The sequence below is a fragment of the Prinia subflava genome, chromosome 22, assembly GCF_021018805.1.
Source record: "Prinia subflava isolate CZ2003 ecotype Zambia chromosome 22, Cam_Psub_1.2, whole genome shotgun sequence".
In the NCBI taxonomy this organism is placed as follows: Eukaryota; Metazoa; Chordata; class Aves; order Passeriformes; family Cisticolidae; genus Prinia; species Prinia subflava.
The window spans coordinates 5,572,889-5,590,426 of NC_086268.1; the positions used below are offsets into that span (position 1 = coordinate 5,572,889).

Below are 17,538 nucleotides of genomic sequence, written 5' to 3' on the forward strand. Positions count from 1 at the left end.
TTCCGTATTTTTGTCTCAATCCCGGTTCGGGCGTTTGTGGGAGTGGGAGCGGCGGGGGTGCGGGACCTCCGAGCCGCCAGGGGGCGCGATTCCGAGGCGCCGCGCGTGCGCAGTGCAGTGCGGGGGCGCGCGCGAGCCATGGCGGAGGGCCCGCAGCCGAAGAGGAAGCGGGAGGAGGAGGAAGAGAAAAATGGCGAGGCCGCCAATCAGGGCGGCGCCGCCGCCTCCTTCACGCTGTCGGACCTGCGGGTGCGGCGCGTCCTGCGGGAGTCGGCACGGGACAAGATCGTGTTCCTGCACGCGGAGGTACCGGGGAGTGGGGGGGCGGCCGAGGCCGCCGCCATTTTCCCCGCTGTGTGCACGGCCCCGCCCCCGGCCGCGCGCTCGGGCAGGCCCCGCCCCCGGCACCGCGAGCCCTGGGCCACGCCCCCGGGCCATCCCGGCCCGGTCCAGAGCCGCTTTTCCAGCCGGGCGCTCCCCGAACCGGGCTAAGCTGGCGGCCAAGAAGGCGGCTGGAGACCTTACTGCAGCCCTCTTTCTTGTTGGTATAATTTGGTGCTTTTGGATTCAAGCGTGTTGTTCGTGCTTGGTCGGTAAAGTGGCACTGGATTGCACGCAGCATGCCGACTCTGGGACTGTAAATAGTACAGCCATTACAGGAAAGTTTGTAAAAACTCCTGACATTGTCTGTCCATGGCGAGGGAACCATGCAGCTGCCTTGGCTCCTGTCTCCTGAAGGTGTGCATCCAAGCAGAAGATGAGGATAGGGAAGTTCCAGGCTGTGGGCGGTGGGTTGCTGCAGTAACTGAGCTGGGCTCAGATCTCCTGCTCTGCCCTGTGAGCGTGTCAGGAAAATCCATGAACGCCAGAGGTCTGTGTCCAAAAAGGAGATAAGAGGAATCCTTCAACTTTATTCCAATAAAGGGAGATCCCACTGGGCAACATCCCCGCGGGGTTTTCTTTCTGGAGGTTTCAGAGGGCACAGCCTCCCTTTTTATCCCAACTCCCGGCCACATGTTTCCCTCTTCCCCACTGGCCGAGGTCCTGGGAAGGTACAGCCTTCTGAACCGCCTAACCCCTATCCCCCTTAAACCTGTCATTTTACCCCAAACTTCAGAAGTTCAGGCTTGTGCAGACCTGTGTCTCTTTCAGGAGCCGAACTGCCCAAAGTCAATAGAGACCCATCAAATTGTTTGTAAAGGTATTAGTACACGTCTTCTCAAGCAAGCCTGAAAGGGTTGGGAACCCCAGGTGAGCCCTACTGCGCTCCCAGGTGGTGTGGTGAGGCCTCACCCAGGTCTTGTACGGACCACGAGTGATGTTGGGGGTTTTTCCACACCCACCCAGCACCTCCCAAAACCAGCACGCTGAGGCCACTGGAACGAGGGCTGGGGTTCCTTGGAGCAGGGCAACAGTAAGTGCCCCCTGCTCCAGAACTTGCTGCCTGACTGATGCAAATCTCCGTGCCTTTGCCCTCTTCCTGGGAAGTGTCAGAGATGAAATTGGTGCTGTGGGTCAGCAGGAAACCTGGGAGCATCTGGGGACATGCAGATGGGCTGAGTCATTGCCCACATCCCCTGCTCCCCCAAAAACCACCTGTGTTCCCTGGTGGGGAGCAAATTTCTGCTGTGCTTCTGTGCTATTTATTTTTGGATGGATGTCTGGCCTGCAGGACTGGGGGGCTCCAAGGTGTCTGCTGTGATCCCTGACCACAGTGTGCACCCAGTGCTGGATCAGGGTTTGCTGATGACTTTATCCGTTCATATTCCAGAAGGTTGGCCTCTCTGGAGAGGGCACAGATGCTGTGGTCATCCTGGAAAAGACTCCTTTCCAAGAGGAGAAGATCCCAGACCTGCTGAAGAAGCCCATGAACGCGGAGCTGCAGATGCACAATGACATTTACTGCACGTTCTACCTGAGCCCTCCCCCGGAGCTGAGTGGTGAGTGCCCTCAGCTCTGCTCAGGGATCCTGGGAGGGTGGCTGGGACACCGGGATGTGGTTCCCACCCATTCCAGAGGGGAGGATGCAGTGAGATGGGCAAGTGCCGCTGCTGGACCTGGCTGTGCCACCTTGGTTGTGGTTTGGTGACAGCAGCTCACCTGGCCCAGGAGGGGAGGTCAGTGTGTTGTTGCCACACTGCAGGCAGTGTCTTCTCCTGAGGCTTTGAATGCTGCCCTGTTTCATCCCCTTCTCCTCGTGCCATGGACACATGGCTCAGCGGATGAGGCACTGAATGGCCATTGCTGGAGCACCTTGTGTGTGAAGGTGCAGAAAGGCCCAGGGGTGTGAGGACTCTCTGTGGGTGACTGTCAGTGCTCTTACTTGGGTAAGAGTTGTCTCCTTCCAGAATGTTTCTCTTGAAACAGTCTGCAGGGCATGTGCAGCTGCTTCTCATCCCAGGGTGGCATCTCATGGGCTTTTTTGTCACCTGGTATCAACAGACAGCTTGTATTTGGGGGAGGATTTAAGTGCTGATAACCTCAAGTGCTGAGGCAGTTGAGCCCCATACCCCTGCTCATTTCACACATCTATGTGTTATGAAACTCTTTTAATAACCGAGTATGACAAGGACAGGTGGGCAGGTTGGGGAGCTGCAGTGGAGGGCTCTTGCCCTGTGTGTGGAGGGGACTCTGGTCCCAGCAGGAAGGTGTCCTACAGTGGTGGTGCTTTCCAGCTGCCACTGGAGAGCAGGGCTGGTCTTTGGGCACTTCAGTTTAATTACAGAATCCCAGACTGTTTTGGGTTGGAAAGAACCTTAAAGCTTGTCTTGTTCCAACCTCTGCCATGAGCAGGGGCACCTTCCACTATCCCCAGTGGCTCCCAGCCCCATCCAGCCTGGCCTTGGACACTGCCAGGGATCCAGGGGCAGCCACAGCTGCTCTGGGCACCCTGTGCCAGGGCCTGCCCACCCTCACAGGGAACAATTCCTTCCCAGTATCCCATCTAGCCCTGCCCTTTGGCAGTGGGAAGCCATTCTCCCTTCTCCTGTCCCTCCATCCCTTGCCCCCAGTCCCTCTGCAGCTCTCCTGGAGCCTCTTTAGGCCCTGGCCAGGGGCTCTAAGTTCTCCCCAGAGCCTTTTCCTGTCTAGGCTGAACATCCCCAGGTTTCCCAGCCTGTCTCCAGAGCAGAGCTCCTCCAATCCTCAGAGCATCTCTGTGGCCTCCTCTGGACTTGCTCCAGTGGCTCCATGTTCTGGCTGAGGACCCCTGAGCTGGAGGCAGCTCTGCAGGTGGGGTCTCACCTGAGCAGAGCAGAATCACCTTCCACAATTAATTCCGTGTGAATGCTGGTATATATTTAAATTCCAGAAGTGCAGTGATAAATTCCATGTCAATGCTTTCATAAACACAATAACAGCCAAACAGGTTTAATAGTCAAAATTGATCCAAGTGCCTTAAGTAACGTGTTGTCGCAGGGCCAAGTTAAATTTTCAGGATGCTTGATGTGCCTTCCCAAAAATGCTCTTGTTTTAGCTCTGTTCCCATGGTGTAGGAGGGAGCACTGTCTGGATTTGTCAGCTTGAGTTGTGCAGAACTCCTTTTCTCCTGTGAAGGACTCAAAATGAAAGATTTTGTTGTTACCCTGAGTTTCTGTCTGAGGAAAACACCATAACACCACGGGTGTTGTTGGAGCAAAAGCAAAAGCTCCTCTTTCTTGGCTGGGAAAGCTCCTGCTTGGGTGCCTGCCGTGTTCCAGCCCGGCAGGAGTTGCAGTGTTTCCCACAAGGTGGCATTGCAAGACTGAAATCCCCTGGGCTGCCTCCAGCTCAGCCCTGCCAGCTGTGCTGGCCTTTGCCTTCCTCACAGCACTTTGCTGCAGCGCTGTGTAACCTCACATTGCTCTGATAACAGAATTCCTTATTTTGTTTAAGGCTCATGCCAGGGTGCATGTTTGAATGGGGAATAAGCCTCCGGCTTTCTTCTGCTAAACTTTATCTTTTTAATGACTTTTAAATGCATCTTTAAAAGGTAAGTTTTTTCAGAAATATTACCCAGAGGTGCATCTTTGCTTCTCACCCCTCTCCTTGGCATGCCTCAACTCACTCTGGATGCTGAGCAGCCCCAAGCAGGAGGTCAGGAGGGGGCTGTGGGCCCTGGAGCTGCTGTCCAGGCTCAGAGTGGAGAGCAGGCAGGCCTCTTCTTTTGAAGCAATTAGCAGCCAATAGCTGTTTGATGGGCACATTGCATGAGCTGCTGGTGAGCAGCTGGGTTGGCACTGGGGAAACAGCCCTGAGTGTCAGGAGGGGAAGGAAATCAACCATTGGAGCTGAGTCACCGTAGTTGACACGTGGAATGCAGTTGAGATGCGGAATGTGGCTTCAAAACCTAAACAGGAGGAATTGGCTGTAGAGCTGCCGTCAGGGTTTGACTGACCTGGGGTGTCAGTGGCAATGTGGAGACCCAGGGAGCCCTTGCACAGGGTCTGTCAGCTCCTTGCCCCGTTAGAGTTACAGGTTTTATCTCCTGGTCCGTGCAAGTTCACACTTGGGTACAAGATACAGTAAAATATTTTGTAGAAAAGGCCAGACTTTGGCATTAAGCAGTTTGATGGAACAGTCCTGTGTTGTGGTGTTGTGTGATGAAGGAATTCACCTGGGGGATTTCACAGCTGAGCCCTGCCCCCCTCAGTCTCTTGCAGTCTGAGGTAAGATAGACCTCGAGACAGAGGAAGTGGTCCCGAGGACAGGGTGTGACTCGTGCTGATGCTGCGAGGAGCTGCCTCCAGAGCATTTCTCAATGCTGCCTCTGTGGTCCCACGTACCTGGGGCTCTTCATTCAGCTGGGAGTGGAGACTTCCTTCACTTTTTACTCACCCCCATGTTGAAGAGAGTTGGGTGTTGCCCTCTCTGCACAGTCAAACCAGCACAGGCCCCGTGCAGTGATGACTTGTTTGTGTGGTGACACAGGGAAAGAGAGACCACAGCATGTTACTTGAGCAAATGAGTCCCCTCTGACCTCAGGGAATTCACTCGGGGAGGATGAATTTCACTCTGGTCAGATTTTTAGGTCTGGGAGCACACCAGTGTGAAGGCAGAACCAGATGAGTGTTGCTCATCTCATTGATTTTACTGCATTTGTCAAGGCTAAAATGGGAAATAACATTTGCAGACAAGCCAGTAATGGTCAGAGTTTGTCTGAAGGGCAGCCCAAACCCCTGGAGTGAGGAGAGGGGACTTTGTGAATTTGTGTGGAGTAGTGTGTCAGAGCTGATGTGACTGTGCTGCTACCAAAGGCAGGCATGTGCAACTTAAATCAAAACAATATCCAGAAAGTGGCCTTAAAATAAGAGGCAGCTTCACCCTAGATGTAAGGGGAATCCCCCCAGCCTTGTCCTTCCCCTGCAGGGAGAGCAAGGGCTGGTCTCATAGAGCGGGAAACATTTGCCTGCTCCCAAAGGTTGCATTACAAAAGCCAGATGGTTCAATGTACACAGTCCCTGATAACATCTAGTTCCTCACACCCATTTACCAAGGAGGGCTTGATGTTTGTGGCAAAAAGCTGCCTCTTAGTGCCTGGCTGCTGCAGGACTGTGTTTCTCCAAAGCTGTGCTGGTGTGATTTAAGGGCTCTTATCAGTCCTCTAAGGAGTCTTTGCTCCCTGGCTGCAGGCTGAAGCTTATTAAAAACATCTTAAAACAAGCACAACGGGAGAAGCTCTGGCTCCAGTGCTCCAACCCAGGGTGGAGAAATTGTGAGAAGAATGGGAGAGTGTGGAAGGAAAGTTTTCAGTCATGCAGGAAGCAATCCACGTCCTAAAAAGAGTCTGGTTTCAGGCAGCGAGGAGCTGGAGAAACTTGCAGGAGCTGCAGTGGGAAGGCTGGTTCTTCTCCCTGCATTTCCATGCTTTGGCTGCCTCTGGGGTTTGCCCAGCCAAGGAAATTTCTTGCATTTACACTTAAATAAAATCTTGAGCCTGAAGCTGTGGGAGTGTGTGGGGTGGTTTGGAGGGTGGTGGGGCGTGTCATTGTGCTTTGCTTTGTGTTTTGCAGGGGTGCTAAACTGCAACTTTCCTCTTTGCAGTGCCTGTTGCAGCTGAAGTCCCCTGAGCCCCCAGGCCCTCCTGGCCGTGAGCTGCAGGGGTTGGGCAGCCTTTGCTGAGTCCCTGGCAGCATGCTTGGCTTGCCCTGGCATGTGCTGGCCTTGGAAACTGTGAGCTCTTGCAGGCTTTATTCTTCACAGCTTTAATTCATTCACTGAAGAGTGCCCCAGCTGTTTGGGACAAAGCCATGGGCATACCTGCCTGGGGCTGGGTTGGAATCTGGTGTTCCCGTGTGACACCTGTGCAGTCGTGATCGTAAAACCAAAGAGACCATTCATGTAGAGGGGGAAATTTTGTGTTATGCATTTACTTAGGGCATTATTTATTTACTTAGGGCTGCACCCAAGGCACTGTCTTCCTACCTGGTGACCATCTCAGAGCTGAGTGCAGCAGGAATGAGGCTTGTAAAGGCAAAGAAAACTTGAAAGACTGCAAATGTTGACATGCCTGTTGTTCCTGACTTTGGCACCTTCCTGCACCTGATGGTCAGGTTGATTAGGGAGCTTGTAAGTGAAAGCTCTGCTTCCTGCTAGCAAAGAGAAGAAAAAGCACCCCTGCCCAAAGAAGTAGGTTGTGCCTGCCCTGTGTACTTCTGGCTCCCTGGCAGGGTTAAATCTGTCTAAAACAGGCTGGCAGTCAGTGTTAATGCTGCACTGGGGTGGGAGAAGAGAGTGCAAGGCCTCTCCTCACTGATGTGCTGAGCTGGAGGGGGATTTTGGCAGAGCCTGGGGGCATGAGAGGATGAAGGGGATGAGGCATCATTAGTGAGCTCAGTGTGCCCTTTCCTACCTGCATGAGCTTTCTCTGCTTGTATTTCATCCTCTCCTCCTGACAACAGCTGCCTCCAGCCCTTTTTCCCTTAAGTTCCCCAAATGGTGTTCTGATTTTCTTTTTGTCTTGGGTTGTGTTTTCCTCTTGTTTTTTGCAGTAGAGGGAAGAAGTGTGTGCCTTGTCAATCTGAGCCGCCTTTTCTCCTGGGCAGTTTTCCAGCACTGTGGTGTTTCCCCTCAAATGCCCATTGTAGAGTGACCAGCCTGGGCAGTTGTTCTCTGCCTCATGCTCATCCAGGTTCCTTCAGTTAAACTTCCTGGCTTTTTATAACCTGCAGTTAGTTGAGAGTCAGTCCTGTCTTCCAGAATAAACCACAGATGCTCCGTGGTGGCCCCGGGCCGGCATTCAGGAACAGGCTGGCTGATGTGACTCAGATGTGAGCAGAGACAATCCCTGGTGCTTCAGCCAGCTTAGAAACCCACATCATGTGTCCAGCGGTTCCCTACCCCCATTTCCAGGCCAGGGCAGGTTTTGGGTGCCCCACAGCCTACGTGCTGCTCCGGTGCACACGGAGCCTGCCAGGAGCAGACTTGGAAACCGGAGCGTGGCCGTGTGCCAGCACTGGAAAGACTTTGAGGCGAGCCTGGTCTCGCTGTGGATGTTTCCTGCAGCCAAGCCCGGGCTCAGCTGCGCCTTTGCATCCTGTGTGCAGCTCCTAAGGACTGTCAGCCTCTGAGCAGGTATCAAACAGCCTCTCTGGCTGCAGTGATTGATGCTAATTAGCATCGCTGGGGCATTTTGGGGTTGATGAGACCTTTAGAAGGGAAATAATCCTAAGTGAACCACAGCCTTTCCCTTGTCTCCTCTTCCAAACATCTGCTCAGCTGCAGCTGCACATTAAGGAGTTCTATGATCTCTCATTTAAAGCACCCTGAGTTCTCTCCCCATCATGAGCAGCCAGCCCCAACTTGGGGAGGTGCCAGGGAAGCCATTATGGGTCCCCTGCACCCCCACGCACCGTGGTTATCACCACCCAGCACTGAGGGGCTTCTGCTGCAGTTCTTGCTCTATTTTTGGGGTATAAAATCAAATTGTGAAAGCTTCAGCCTGAGGCTGGCTGTGGTATTTTATCTTTTGCCTTTTTTGTTTTCTCCCTAGTGCTTTGCTGATCTTTTTAAGTGAGGAGAGCTACAGCCTTGTCTTTTTTTTCTTTGGTATTACATCATCCTGCTAGAAGTGCTAATTGAGTCCTGGAAAACAACCTTGTTTGAACATGTGTATGGTGGGAATCAGACCAGACTGCCCTTGTGGTTTGCATTTTCATATTTCATGTTACCAGCATTTTCCTGTGGATTTCATTAAGCTGGGTTTGGCATGGAATGAAAAGGCAGAGTCTCTCAGATTGTGCAGTGCTGACCTTAAAAAAACAGAAAGCAGAAAACTAAAAAAGACTCAAACCATCTTAAATCCTGGCTCTGGGAACAAATAGGTGTTTATATTCAGTGTCTAGCTAGGCTGTATACGTACTTAAAGCATGAAGCACAACTTTGGTGTCCTGGTGTGTGTGCAGCCCGTGGTTTTCTGTTGCAGACCCTGGGCACAGACTGCAGTGTTCACAGTGCCCTGGTCACTCACCTCAGTTTGATCTGAGTGGGGTTTGCCCAGCCTCATGGGGCTTTTCTCCTTCCTGCACTGGAGTTTGTAGCAGCTCTGTGTCATCTGGGAAGGCAAAGGCACTCCTGTGCCCTTGGAGCACCTTGGAGCTGTGGCAGGCTCTGTATCGCACATCCAGTCTTGGCCAAAGACGGATGTTTTCTGTGTGTTTTAGCCCTGTGGGTAGGATTTACTGCTGCTGACATCACCTCTGCCAGGTTGACAAGGTGAGCATTTGCATCCTGTTTAATGCCTCAGAAATTGGACGGTAAAGTTCTAATCTTGAGGCAAACAGAAAATGTTTTCTTTTTGCCAGGGTAAATGGTGAAATGCTTTTTGTGGGCAGAGGGTCACTCAGCCCTCTTCCCTTGGCTTATCCTGAGCTGTGTTGACCCATCAGCTCATGTTGCTTGCTTTGGATCTGTCATTGTGCTTTGCCTCCTGTGCTTGGGGCTGAAGGCCAAGCACTCTGACTGAGGTCTGGGAAGAAGCTGTTCCTTGGAGTTCATCTGGGTTTGTGTCTGGATGGAGTTGCTGGGTGCGTCCTGTGAGCTTTGAATTTAAGTATGAAGAAGATGTGTCTCTGTCCCCAGGGTCGTGTTTCTGTCCGGGTTGTTGACTGCACATAAACACTGCCCTGGGAGCCCCACCTCTGCCCTGATGTTGCTAATAGGCGTGAAAGAGCGAGTGTGGAAAAACTCAGCAAACTCCTCCACCTGAACTGGAAAGACAGGCCTTGGCTGTGCCGTTGGCTTTTTCTTCCTCCAGAAAAGCAGCAGCAGTGCAGGAGGTTAAAGCACTTACTTGCTTTCCACGTCCATTCTCCCTCACCCTCTTCAAAATGTCTTAGTGTGGCATTTTTTGGAAGGGAAAACAGATTTGCTAGGGACTGAAGGAAGCAACGTGGGTGGTAACTCAGTCAACGTGTTTGTTCCTAGAGATCAAAGCCACAGTGGTGTACCCTGCCACGGAGAAACACATCCAGAAATACCTCCGTCAGGAAGTGCACCTCATCCGCGAGACCTGGGAGGATTACAAGAACATCACCCTGCCCTTCATCCAGTCCCAGAGCTTCAGCATCCAGGTATGGGTACCGTGCCCTCTCCTGCAGACTTGGATGCCTGTGGTCTCCTCTGTCAAACGCTGCTTCACAAGGCTTCTCTGAAGCCCAGGCTGGAGAGCCCAGCTGTTCTGCCCCATCTCCCCACTGGTTTCGTTGCCAGCTCCATGGGGCTGTCCCCTCTTGTTTGGTTTGGCTGGGACATCCTTTTCCATCTTTGCAGAAAAATGTTTGCCTTGGAGGTGTACTTTCAAGTTGCCTTTCCCAAGGTTTCTGGATAAACTCTTGAGGCTTTTTTTCTCCTTTCCAGGATTTGCTTCCTGGATGTTGGTGTTCACTGGGCTTCTTAGGAGTCTCTGGGTTGTTGTGGAAATGGAAAGGCACAGATTGTGCTTGGATTCCTGCATCACAACTCACTCCTTGTGAGTTCAGCCCCTCAGTCCATATTCCCTGTGGTGAAACTGTTACTTTTAGTGTGCTACTTGCCCCAGGCAGCCCCAGCTTTTCCCTTGGCTTTATCCTTTATCCTTTTTGACTGTTTCTCTCCCATAGAGACCAAAGGAATACAAGTCTGTAGGGATCAATTCATGCCAGCCTTTGCAGAAGGGAGAATAAACCAAATCCTGGGGCTGCTGAGGCTCTCCATTAAAATTAACTCCCCAAAACTAACCAGGAGCCTTGGATGCCCCCATCCCCTTACCCCATCTTTCCTGCTGCCTTAAACTGCAGCATTGATTGGCTGGAGAAAGACAAGTGTGTGTTTCCACCAGGCCACAGCCTTCATGGAATTATTTCTCTGTGCTTTTGCTCCCAAATTTCTTACATTTCTTGGTGCAGCAGCTGCCTTCAGGAAGTTCTTGAGCTCTCACTCTGCCTCTTCCCCCTAATGCTTGTGAGCTGGTTTCAGTGCATGGGAACATATTCCTGGTGACCATCAGGAGCATCTGCTGAGAAATCATGGTCAGTCCTTGACCTCTGGGATTTAATAATGCTGTTCCTTGTCTTTATCCAATTAGCTTTGCCAAGTGGAAGGGGAAATCTGAGGGGTGACAGAAATACCAGCGGACTACAGAGGAGTCTGTGTTTCCTGCTGGAGGATACAAAGCGTGGATGCTTTCAGGATAATGGTTTTATTGTGGTGCCAGTCCCTGGACATGTGTTCTGCTTGCTGGGCTTGTGCTGGGAGCAGCAGGAGCAGTCAGCCAAGGACCTGCCCATCACAAGGCAGCCTTGGGTTTAAAATTCAGCTCATTTGATCAGTGAACTTATTTAGGGCACTGATAGCTTGGCACTTGTGATGAGAACAGGCATAAAAATCCCAGAAAAAGGCAAATGTCAATTTTCTGCTGGGTTTCCTCCTGAACTTTCCTCCCAGGGTTACAGAACAGAGTGAGCTTGTGCCATGCTGTTGGGAATGAAGAAGAATTTAATCTCTTAGATGATGTTAAGGAGAAAAGATAGCAATTTAAGCAAAAAATCCCAGATCAAGGAATGAGAAGTATTTTTTTCCTGCCAGATGTATTCAGGTCAGTTTTCAGCAATCCTAAGTGTTGATTAAATTAATTAAACTCTTGATGGATTTCCCCCAAAGTGTCTGGTGGGCACAGCAGCTCCAGCCCAGTTCATTCAGTGTATTTGTGAAACTGTCTGCACCTTCCCTGCCCACCTGGGGCAGCCAGAATATTTCAGACCTATATTTGGTGGGGAAGATGATGCTTACAAACATTTTCAGCTTCCAAGCTTTAGCAGTTTCCTGCTGCCTTGTGTTACCACCTTCCAGGGACCTGGCTGGGGACTCCCTTGCCAGTTCAATACTTAAGGCAGGCATAAGCTAGAGTATAACATGCATTTTGGAAGTGCAAAAAAGGATGCTGGAGATGAGACTGGGAGCCAGGGAGAGCAAAGATGCTTTTCTCTGGTCTTTCTCTATCACTTAGCCCTGGTATCTTCCATTTCCATAACTCTTCTCTGAATGGTGCTTTGCCTTGCAGGAGGAGCACGGGGGGATAACCAGAGCAGGGATTACAGGCAGGCTGGAGCTGGAACCTTAAGTATGGAAGAAGAAGAGTGGTGAGCTGTTTTCTAATCAGCCAGGGAGCCAAGAGACATGCATTGCCCAAAAAACCACAGGCCTTTCATATCCCTGCAGAGAGCTGCCAGCAGCCAGAGCCACTTCCAACTCTGGATGACTGCTCCTTCCTCTTTGAATAGGGAACAAAATCAGCTGAGTTCCCTTCCCAGACCTGGTTGTAAAGATTTTGCTGTAGCTTGCAGGGTAAAAAAGATGTAAACAGCCTCCTGGTGCTGCAAGAGGTGTGTGCTGAGCCCCACAGGAGCTGGGTTCCTGTGCTTTTCCTGAAGTTCTCATAATATTCTGGAGTTTATTGGTTGATTAAGTGTTTTATGACGAATTAATTACATATTATTTGGTCATCTTAAAAAATAAAATTGTGGTTTTTTCAATCTGTCCTAGTTGCAGAGAATATGCAGTAATCCATGAGCTTGGGCTAAATGCACCTGAGATGTTGGTTTTATTCTCTGCTGATTTATAAATCACCTATTTCTCTTTCAGTGGGTGTATAATATCCTGGAGAAGAAAGCTGAGGCTGATCGAATCGTCCATGAAAACCCAGATCCTTCCAATGGCTTTGTGATGGTTCCAGATTTAAAGTGGAATCAAAACCAGGTTGGTTTGCTGCTCTAATGCTGCCTGTCTGAAGTTAATCCACAGGAAATGTCCACTTTCAGACTACTAAGAGCACCCTGAGGAGTCTGAGTAGATTTCTGTGCACACTGTTGTTGGTGATGACATTACCAGGGCCTTTTTAGCACAAGCTGATTAAGGATGCTGCTGGCCCAGGTGTTTTCTCTGCTGCTGAGATGTATTTATTAGGTTCACTTTCACTTCCATATCAGCCCAAATGTTGTCAAAATGTGTTCAAACCAAAATCCTGTGTATTTGTTCTGCTGAACTTGTCTGGTTTTTTTTTATTTTATTTTTATTTTATAAGCCTTGACTTGAGGTGCAAACCAGGCAGCTGTGTTGTCCTTTGATTGCTGCAATTAACTCTCCTGCAGTGTTAAACAGATGGTTCTTGGCTGATGAGCAGCTGCTTTACCCCTTGTGGGAGTGGCCACTTGGTGGAAGTGATTTTTAAGAGCAGGTTGTAATTCTAAACTGAGAATTAGTCCTTGGGTTCCAGCTTCCTTTCATGCTTTAAATTTGGGAAGGTGAAACTCCATACACACACCCCTCCCTTGAAGCTGGTGGCATCAAAAAGTTCCCATTGTGTTTCTGATCCTCATAGGCTTCTGCAAGGGACATGTGGGGAGAGTTGCTGTATGATTAAGACTTAGAAATGGAAATTAAAACTCAAAAAAATGGGAACACAAGGCTGCTGGTGGCCAGCTCCATCCTGTGTGTCCGTGCCAGGGAGCAGCTGTTTGTGGTGTGGAGCTGAGTTGTCTTGGGGAGTCCCTGCAGGGCAGTTTCTGCTCCCTGTGAGTTCCTTGCACATCACTTACTCCAAAAATCCCCTGTCAAGTGGTGATGGGGTAACTAAGCTCAGATTTCCACTTTGCCACCAGAGGCACAGCCTTCTTGCTGATGAGATTTTGCAGGGGATACATGTCCAGCTTGTAGGATGTGCCCTGTTCAGTGCTCTCCCTGTGGGGCAGTATTTAGGGAACCTAAAACATGCAGCATGTTGTTCCTTTCCTGGCTGTGAGCAAAGCCTCGGTGGAAATCCTTGTATGCTGCAACCAAGCTTTGCAACTCACATCTGGACTGGGCTAAAATTTGTGCTTTGGCTTTCTCTAGAGACCTGCTGCATCCACATCTCCCAGCTGCCATGGTCAGGGGGTGCCTCAGTGGTAGGATTTGTCCTTAGGGGAGGTTTACCCACATTCCCATTGCTTCTTGGAGTGCTGAACAGGATCTTCTGGACTTCTCCACAACTGCTGGGCTGCTGTCTGCACCCCAGTCATCCCTGCAGCTGTCTGGGCCCTTTGCACTGCTGATCTCTTTCCCAGCATCCAGGTTGCCTTGGAGCCAAGGAATTTCTTCCTGGCTGTGGGTGGCACTGAGCCAGAGCTGATCCCGACAGCCCCGGGGCGGCCGGGAACTCCGGTTCCTTCTGCCACATCCCTCCTGACAGGCAAGGTGCTGAAGGAAACCAGGGAAGTGAGATGCAGCTCCCAGCAGGGCTCTCTGAGCCTTCCCTCAGAAGTCCTTTCAGCAGTGTGGCCTCACACTCCTTTAGTTCCTGGCCCACAGATCCTGTGAATTCACCTGTAGTTATTTCAGACTAATGGATGGGGGGGAATTTCTCTTTAGCACTGTGAAATTTGCTGGCCTCAGCTTTCTGGGTGCTGCTGCCCAATCTTGATAATGGTTTGAGTTGGTTTCTTGGTCTCTTTTTAAATTTTTTCTTTGGTGTGTGTTTTTTTTTTCTTCCACAACTTTTGAGTTGGTTTCAAATCTGCAGGAGCCCTGAGGCGTTGCCTGAAGCTATGCCTGGCATGACATCATTCCAGGCCTTTTTAGCAACAGGCTTATTTGTTTCAAACAACAACATGCAGATGTTATTGTAAGGAGAAGAGCTGTTTGCTTTTCCTCTCACCAGCCAGCCTGGAGCCAAAGAGCACAAGCTGATACACTGTCTTTTTCTGGAGCTGTGCATGGGAATCAAATGGAACCCTGAGTGTGGCTGTGTTGCCTGGTGCAGGAACAGCTCTGTGCTTCAAGAGCCCTGTGAAGGATCCTGAGGGCATCCTTTGAGACGAGCATCTATTTCCAAAGAGCTGCATTGGTTTTCTCACAGCCCTGAAGAGACCTGCTGGATCTCAAATATCCAAACCTTTGGCTTCCCAGTGTTTATATTATAAAGTCACTAACTGAGCTGGTGGAGACCGGGAATTTTATTTTTATTTTTTTAAAGTGTAATGATCCACAACTTTGTGTTGTGTTAAACATTGAACATGCTGAGTACTTCGGGAGATGCCAAAGGTTTGTCTGAGAGCTGCTCAAAGGACATATTTTAACTGCCCTGGGTTTGTACAGTGACCACTTAGGTCTTGAAACTTGTTTTTTATAGAACTGATATGACTCAAAAGTGGCCAGCTGTTTGCAGAGTGGAAAAGTAGAAAGCTTATCACGGGGGAAGTTTTCAGTTTCAATTTTAGCTGCTGTGGTTCACTGTAAACCCTCATCTGAGCGTGCTGCAGATCAACTGTCACTGTGGGGTGTGCATGGAGGGTGCTGCCAGGGCCTGAGTGACCCCACATACCTGGGTGTGTGCCTGCGCCTGGTCTCCAGCCTCAGTCACACAGAAAAAGCGTTTTTGAGGTGCTCAGGAAGATGTGGAGGTGGAAGGGCAGCACAGAGCATGATGCTCACAGTATGAGAGGGCTGGTCACTCCATCTGCCTCTAAAGCTGAGAAGGTGTTTGTGATCCCACTGTTTATGGGTTGGGATGAGGCTGTTCTCTTCTGGTTATTTCTGGACAAAACCCAGTTTCTCCAGAAATGATGCTTTGAGGTGCAGTGGGATTGTGGGTGAGCACATCCCATACTGGGAAATTCAGCCTAGTGTGGGTGTTGAGGACAAGTATCCCTGTATGGCACAAGAATCCCTTTATAGCATAAATATCCCTGTGTAACACAAATATCCCTGTGTAACACAAATATCCCTGTATGGCACAAATATCCTTGTGCAGCACAGATATCCCTGTATGACACCAGGACCCCTACATAATCGCCTGGGGAGCTGTGAATGGTGTGTCAGGTCCAAAGCACTGCTGCCTGCATGTGCTCTTCCCGTGTCCCCTCCACCCCTGTGGTGTCTCTGCAGCTGGATGACCTGTACCTGATCGCCCTCGTGCACCGCCGGGACATCAAATCCCTGCGGGATCTCACAGCCGAGCACCTCCCGCTGCTGAGGAATGTCCTGCAGGAGGGGAAGGTGAGTGTGAGGCTGGTCCCACGCTGCTGTCCTGGCCTCTGCAAAGGCACTCGCTGCTTTTTCTGGCACAGCATCTGCCTGGGGACCGCTCCTCAGGAGATAGTAAGTCATGAAACAAGGCTGTGTTGCCCTGTCTGCCCGGACACCCTGGCTCCTGCTCTCCATCAGCACTTTCCCCAGGTGCTGTAGGAATGCTCTATACTTCCTGTTAGCAGTGAGCTCTTCATATTAACAACCCTGTCCCAATCCCTTGCCTGTTCTCACCGGCTGATGTGTTTTTCCACAGGGTGTGTTTGGGAGATGGATGTGCAGTAGCTTCTCTTTCCTTCACTGCGTTAGAATTTGGAAAGTAATTGCACTAGGGAAGGTGGGAGATTAATTAAGAGATTAGTCAGGGGATTGCAGCGAGTGGAGCCGGCGTGCCAGAGTTGGCTGTTGCTGTTTATAGCTTTAATTACACTGGCTGGTAACGGATCCCTGTTACTTTTCCAATGAGTTAGAGTGATAAGGGTGAAAGGGAAAGCGATAGGGGTGGATAGCACATCCCATCATGGAGAGATAAAAGTGGGGCAGCTGGAGGCTTCACTCTATCCCCGCAGAGGCTGAAATGGAGGGTGGGGAAGAGCTCTGTCCTTCCAAACTTCCCCATTTCCCTTGCTGTGAGGAAGCTGAATTCCCTTTTACCTTTCTCTATGCCTTTCCTACCATCCAGAGCTGCCCCTTCCCATCCATTCCAAGGTTTAGTCAATGCTGAGCTCTCCGTTTCCCCTCCCCAGGAGGCCATAGTGAAGCGGTTCGGCGTGCCCGGCTCCCAGCTGCGGATCTACCTGCACTACCAGCCCTCCTACCACCACCTGCACGTGCATTTCACTGCGCTGGGATACGACGCGCCGGGCAGCTCCGTGGAGAGAGCCCATCTCCTGGCCGACGTCATCGACAACCTGGCCATGGACTCCTCCTACTACCAGAAACGGGCTCTGACCTTCCCCCTGCGGGCTGATGAACCCCTGTTTAAAAAATTCCAGGAGGCAGGAAAGGTGTGAGGAGGCAGAGGGTGCTTTTGTATATATATATTTTTAAAATAAATACCCATTTTGGGGCTTTTTTAAAAGGTTGTGTTCCTTTTATGTTTTTAAACTCTGTTTTTGTACAAGGTGGGGCTGATGATCCTTTGCTATGGAAACCGTGTTGTCTGTTCAAGTCCATTAAAACATTGAATAAACCCCTTTGAGTGTGCTGGATTTTACCTCAGACTGGGCATCTGTGGAAGCAGAGGGGTTTGGGTGGGAGTGGCTGTCTGTATCCATCTTTTCCACCCGTCCCCAGATGTCAGCCCAAATAGGGTGGTAGGTAGATGGCCAGGTCCAAAAAACCCTGCTCTCCTCAGAAAGCTTCGTGTGTTTCGTACAGATTTTCCCCTGGGAGTGAGATTGCAGCTTTCCTCGAGCAGGGAGGGGTGCATTGCTCCAAAGAGCTCCAATGACTAACCCAAGTCCTCACCCTTCCTGTCTGGCTGTGTGGAGACAAGCGCTGTGTGCTGATCCCCAGCCTGGGAGCCATCACCCCTCTGCTGCTCCTTACTCATCTGTGTCTGAAACAGCCTCCTGTGCAGGGGCAGCCCCTTCCTGACAGGGGCTGCTTGAGGGCTTGCAAGGATTATGGGTTAAAGCCCCCCAAAAGTAAATAATAGTGCTCTTCCTTCTGCTAAGGACAGGCAAGTGCCAGGAGCTGGATTCAATGATCCCTGGTGGTGAAAGACCCAGTTTCTCTCTAGGCAGGGAGCTTGCTTGGCCACCCAGCACTGGTTCCCTGGCAGCTTCTCCCCTGAGCACCAACCTCTGAAAACTTCATGAGTTCTTGGTGCCAAAAAGGGCTCTGGTTTCTGGTCGGTAACCAGGGATGTAATTGCAGGAATTATCTTGCTGCTACCCCAGTTCTTTGCTTCTTTCCACACCATGAGCTCTAGGAGGGTTTTTTTTTGCTGATGGGGGAAAACCCAGATGTGATTTATTTTTTCCAGGCTGCTGGCTGTGCTGGAGCTGGCCGGAGCGA

The 17,538-nt window shown here is 50.8% G+C and overlaps 1 protein-coding gene across 1 annotated transcript; it reads left to right on the forward strand.

The window, feature by feature from the left end:
* DCPS (decapping enzyme, scavenger) lies at positions 1–16,562 on the forward strand. Its single transcript, XM_063417698.1, has 6 exons — positions 1–306; positions 1,772–1,940; positions 9,403–9,548; positions 12,097–12,210; positions 15,376–15,486; positions 16,263–16,562. The coding sequence occupies exons 1-6, from the start codon at positions 139–141 to the stop codon at positions 16,527–16,529; spliced, it is 975 nt and encodes a 324-aa protein (XP_063273768.1). The 5' UTR covers positions 1–138; the 3' UTR covers positions 16,530–16,562.
* Positions 16,563–17,538: the final 976 nt, after the last annotated feature.